Source organism: Magallana gigas, chromosome 3 (assembly GCF_963853765.1).
Source record: "Magallana gigas chromosome 3, xbMagGiga1.1, whole genome shotgun sequence".
NCBI classification, from domain to species: Eukaryota; Metazoa; Mollusca; class Bivalvia; order Ostreida; family Ostreidae; genus Magallana; species Magallana gigas.
Window position 1 is genome coordinate 14,261,673 of NC_088855.1, and position 5,540 is coordinate 14,267,212.

The 5,540-nt window shown below is 32.2% G+C and overlaps 1 protein-coding gene across 1 annotated transcript; it reads left to right on the top strand.

Annotated features, from left to right (window-relative positions):
* The first annotated feature begins 1,212 nt into the window (after positions 1–1,212).
* On the top strand, positions 1,213–3,778 carry LOC136273645 (G-protein coupled receptor 157-like). Its single transcript, XM_066078604.1, has 3 exons — positions 1,213–2,062; positions 2,401–2,600; positions 2,985–3,778. Exons 1-3 carry the CDS (start codon positions 1,585–1,587, stop codon positions 3,312–3,314), a joined length of 1,008 nt encoding a protein of 335 aa, XP_065934676.1. The 5' UTR covers positions 1,213–1,584; the 3' UTR covers positions 3,315–3,778.
* Positions 3,779–5,540: the final 1,762 nt, after the last annotated feature.

The window sequence follows — 5,540 nt, forward strand, 5'->3', positions numbered from 1 at the left end:
CAGCAGCAATATATAAATAAAAATTAAAGTTTACAAAGATTTTTTATTTGACAGTTTTGTATGTTGACAAAAATTCATACTGATTTAGTTATACATCTACGAGTATAATATACATACGATATTCATAAGAGCAAAAAATAAACAAATTATATATATTCAAATCAACACTGTTACATAACTGGTCTCCAGTTAAGCATGAAGGACAGCATCTTATGTAAGACGTCAAGATTTTCTGATAATCAAACAATAGAGAGGCAATGTTAGAATACACAGACGTGATTTTGAAATGTTTGTCAGTATTCTGTCTTAAGATTTGAAATATTTAGCCTTTTTTTAAACTTTTCTTAGGGATTTGTTAATATTTTTTTGCATGCTTGTGTCTGTACTGTTTTTTAAGATTTAAAAATTAAACATTTTTTTCTTAGTAAGAATAACAACTTTTTTCTTCGTTAAATATTTTCTTTTATTTTGAACATAGCTGATAGGAAAAACGTACATGCACTTTATTTACCGTATATTTATGAAAAAAAGTTTATATTTTGTTTCAACCAAGCACAATTGTGAAAAGTTATATTAATGAAATATATTTATTTTTTATAGAGGACTCTCTTGATAAAAAATGCAACGCATTCTATATTTAAGTCTAGTACAAACTGTAACAAAAGGAGAGCTTATTTTATATATTTTATTTCGTGGAATTAAACAAACCGTTTATTTCTTAAGAATAAAAAGATATAGTCTAGGAAAGAAACGTTTTACCAAAAAAACATACAAGCTTATCAACACACACTGGAACAAAATTGGTTCACTTAGGAAGGAACCTGTTGGATTGAAGTAGCATCCACGTGGTAGAAGCTACCCGATGTGTGTGGCCTCGCCACAACGATAGTTGTTGAACCCAGCAGGGCATGTGACAAAGGATGGAAGATCTACGAGGTAGAATTTCGTCAGTACGAAAATACTGAGACGGACTGAAGCTTCAATATAACAGGTTATATTTACCACTGTGATATTTTACGACTTTTGGTTAAAGGTCGGACGATTTTAATTTTTACGCATTGTATTTTTACGAATTGGATATGTCCGTAAAATTTCAAATCATCAGAGGTGAAGTCCTGGTCGCGGCAATGTTTGTTAATGTACACATTCATTGCGTTTACATAAAAATCTTATGTTCAGATAATCGTCTTCGTGTTTACGCGTTCATGAGTTATGATATTTTTTTATTTACCTTTATTTGATAAAAAAAAATGTGTCCATACTTATTCCTGTAAGTCTAGGTAACATCATTATTGCACGGTTTGAACTCGTATTTAAAAACCAACCACTAATTCTAAAGCTGGACTATGTTGAGGGTCAATTAACCTTACTCTCATACAGTAACGCGATGTTAAAAATTAACGCGCGCTGTTGCTACGCGCTTAAATTTTAAAGATTTATAAATCTCGAAAAATTTAGCAACCCGTAGAAATGTCCGTCATACTGTAAATCTACTACTTGCCGCATGACGCCAACCGACTTCCGTAGAACGACGAGTAGTTACTGCGTTGACCGAAACCGAAAGTTGACTTTATTTTTACAGACATGTCTTCCAATAATTCTAGCCCGGTGAACATTACTGTCTCCGACCGGGTCTCGCTGCTGCCACAGTCGGTGCTTATCTGTACATTTGTGAGTAGTTTTCTGTCCATTATTGGTGCAGTGGTTATTTTCATTACGTATGGTCTAGTCACAGTTGCCAAAAACCAGACGAGGCGGCTTCTGGTGTACTTGACTATAGCGGACTTAATGACTGCGGTGGGAAACCTTGTTGGAGCATCGCGCTACGTCCTCAGAAATGAGACGGAATATCTCACAATCCGCCATCAAATACAAAATACTTGCATTAAAACAGATGCAGTGTGCGAGGTACAAAGCTTCGTTACGACGTTTTCATCCTTGTCTTCTTTTTTCTGGACGTCTATCATCATGATTCACATTATGATGACCCTAATCACCCAGCGAGAGTGGTCCACTCTCCGTAACAGGGTGATCTACCATTGTGTATCGTGGGGAGTACCACGTAAGTTTGTTTTATTGAGTGGGGGAATGGGAATTTAAGTTAAAAACAGTTTAAGTTTAAGGTTTGTTTCTTGGTATAAAAAATGAGACACGGATCTCGAAAAATTCCGAAATGGCCCATGGAATAATTTTGTTTGTCGGGAAAGGGGGTGGAATGCCTTCTTTCAGTATTTTAAATAAGTAACGTTAATAAGTTTGAATTTTCCATGAGAGGTTGGGGTCGGGATCACCATCCTATTTTTGTTTGCGCATGGTAATGATAATTTTATAATTAATCTATATAACACATGACATTTTTGATTACAACGATAACATCTAATGTTATTGCTCTGTCCACAGTGGGTATAACCTTTCTAGCTCTCTCATACGACGTTCTTGGAGAAGATTTCTTCACTAGCACCGGTCCTTGGTGCTGGATTAAAGGTTGTCTACCCAACGTTTTCCTATGGATGACGTTGACCGGAAAAGGCTGGGAAATCCTTACCTATATTCTTACCATGACATTTTATATAATAATGAAAATCTACATGTGGAAAAAGGTACCTCTTTTAAGCTCTTTGATTTGAAACTTTAAAAATACACTTTTTAGTGATAAAAATATTCAAGCCAAAAAAAAATAAATTTGTAATATTCTGTAAAATGTTCTCTATGCTATTTTCTCTTGAATTCTGACATAATATTGGAACAGAAGAAAATGATCATGATAAGTAAAATGTGAACATTTATTCGAAAAGATGAGTTTGAATTATCTGATAAAGAAAACTGCGTTTTGAATGCTTACGAAGTATAAGGATTAAACTGTACTGATGATACAAAATTGAAATATATTTAATTTATGATTTACAACTTATCAAACATTATTTATATAGATTTTACTCTTATATTTTTAATAATAAATAACTAACCTATAATTTCCCTCATAGCGTTTGCGCTTTAGAGATCGAAGCCACCATCATCTGAGGGAGGAGGACGAGTTGTATATTATGATCTTCTTCGTCATCATCATTCTCCGCGCAACAGGAACTATCCGATTTTTGTACGCCAGCGTCGAAAATATCAACGACTCGCCAGGTACCTTTGATATGGTTCTTGTTCATATCCAAAGCTTTGGAGACAGTGCGCAGGCGTTTGCTAACTGTATCCTTTTTTGCTTCCGAGACACAGCAGTGCGTCAGGATTTGTGGAATCGATTACGTGGGATAGGTCAACCTATGCGTGGTGAGGCGCCGTTACTTGCAAATACGATGAATTAATATTTAAAGTCGCGAAAAGCAAGAGGACAAGACAGTACTATGACAGTATTTGGTGTTTTTCTAGAACTCAGTGCCAATTTAAAAAGTCGGTGCTTAAAATGCATTTTTTGCATCAGTTTTCAAGATGCTTAATCATGACATGTACGTAAATGATTGTCGTGAAAGTAATACATGTATTAAAGTTCCAACGTGTAACAGATAATCAATTTGTTATTACAAAGTTCTTAATCCTTTTTGACAACTATTACTTTGATATAGATTAAATTTCAATCTATCAATATAGATTAAGTAAACAGTTACCACTCTATAAAAAAAACAACCCTCCTTACAAAAATAACCACCTCAATTAAACCGGAGTGTCAAAAACAATTAAATCCTCGAAAAGCACATGTTAACACTGAAAACATTTTGATTTTCGTTCTTGAATTCAAATATGTTCAAATTGCTTTACTCATGATTAAAAAGGGTCATAAAAGCACCATAATATCAAAATCTCAAGATGTGCTAAAAGGATAAAAAATGAAATGTAAGAAAATTATATGCACTTTGTTAATTTAAAACTGGTTCATTATACGATCGTTATTATTAAAAAAAGAAAGAGAGAAATTAAACCAATCTTCGGAATCTCAAACTTCAAAATACATGAAAATAGTTTCCCAAAAAAGATATGCCGATGAATTTTTCATGTATTTTCTTACTAATGTTAATGCTTGAATCTCGAAGTTATTTTTTAAAGCATTTTACAGCAATTTGTTTAACTAATTCCACCAGTTGGTAATAAAAAGAGCCTTTTAAAGATATTTTATGGAATAATACGACACTGAAGATATTTTCTATACATTAGATACTCAGTTTATACTTTTTTGGCGAGGTTTATTTTTTTTACTTGTCAATAAGTCATAATTAAGTGTTTATGTCCTCAAAATCAATATTTTATTTTTACTGTGTTCAAACGGCGATCTTTATTTTTTGCAAAGACTTTTATAGGCTACCAAGTTACCCAGCCTATAACACCCTTTTCCGAAAGTGTTCCTAAGTAGTTTTTATGAGCAATTTATATTAAACTAAACAAGTTGTAATAGTATGCAGAGATTTTTAACAGTACTGCTTGTGCTCAAAACATGAATGTTACATCTGTAATATTATTTTTTCTATTCATAATTTATGATGAAATTAATTTTAGTCTGCATTTATTTTTTACAGATGCAATTTTGTTTTATTAAAGTATTTATAGTAAATTGTAATATGTTATATTCGAAGGTTAATGAAAATTTGTTGATTTACACACATTTTAAATACATTGATAATTTAACTTACAAGAACATAAGTTTTTAAATCGTTGTCTTTTCCAGCATATATTGAACTGGAAGCAGGACAACTCGCCTCTAAGACAAGTTGCCCTCAGTAAAACCGAAGACACCTCGCCCCAAATTTAGTACAACTCGCCACTACTCAAGACAGTTCGCCCCAAACATAAAAATAACTTGCTCCCAGTATTTTTGTTTGTATTAAAACAAAATATATAACGAAAATTTAATTTTTTCCCTCATGTACCACTACGCAGTTTATATTCTTCAGGTTTTATTTCAATTTTTGATATATTTTAATTTGAAATTTAATAGACTTTCAAAACTTTCAATCTCAGTGTTACTTGAACAGTTTTATTCAAATGCACCTATAATCAGCAAAGGTTGTATGCATTGTGATTAAAAATATGTTTTTCATTATTAATAAATTCTCTTTCGGATATAAACTCGGTAAAATACATGTAAATATAATTTAAAAAACCACGATTTTAGAAACCGGAGCAATTTAAATTGAGCACATTGTTTTAAGTTTTAAAATAACTTAATTATGACCAACGTAATTAAAAAAATCACCGATCAAACAATGGCGTTATATTATTCATGTGATAATGATAATTAGTTAAAATTATGATGAAACCCAGGTGTAAAAAAATTAGAGTGACATGTACACGTTTAATTTTGATTCTTCAAAGTGACGACTTATTAATGTATGCAATCTCTGAATCTTTCTATGTATTTAACAATTAAATTGAGTTTAGATTCTAATATTTGGCTTCCTATTAATATTTTCGAAAATTAACACTATATGTCGATTAAATATGTATGAAATATATCTTTTTCATTGGGGGCGAGTTGTCTCGACCGAGGGCGAGTTGTTCAAATGTTGGCGCTAGTTGTCTTGAGATGGTGCCGAGTTGTC

What these genes read in the sequence shown, in the direction of transcription:
- LOC136273645 (XM_066078604.1), top strand. Translation starts at nt 1,585, where the DNA reads ATGTCTTCCAATAATTCTAGCCCGGTGAACATTACTGTCTCCGACCGG. An exon ending in TGTATCGTGGGGAGTACCAC is followed by an intron (nt 2,063 to 2,400) that starts GTAAGTTTGTTT and finishes CTCTGTCCACAG; the next exon opens with TGGGTATAACCTTTCTAGCT. An exon ending in AAATCTACATGTGGAAAAAG is followed by an intron (nt 2,601 to 2,984) that starts GTACCTCTTTTA and finishes TTTCCCTCATAG; the next exon opens with CGTTTGCGCTTTAGAGATCG.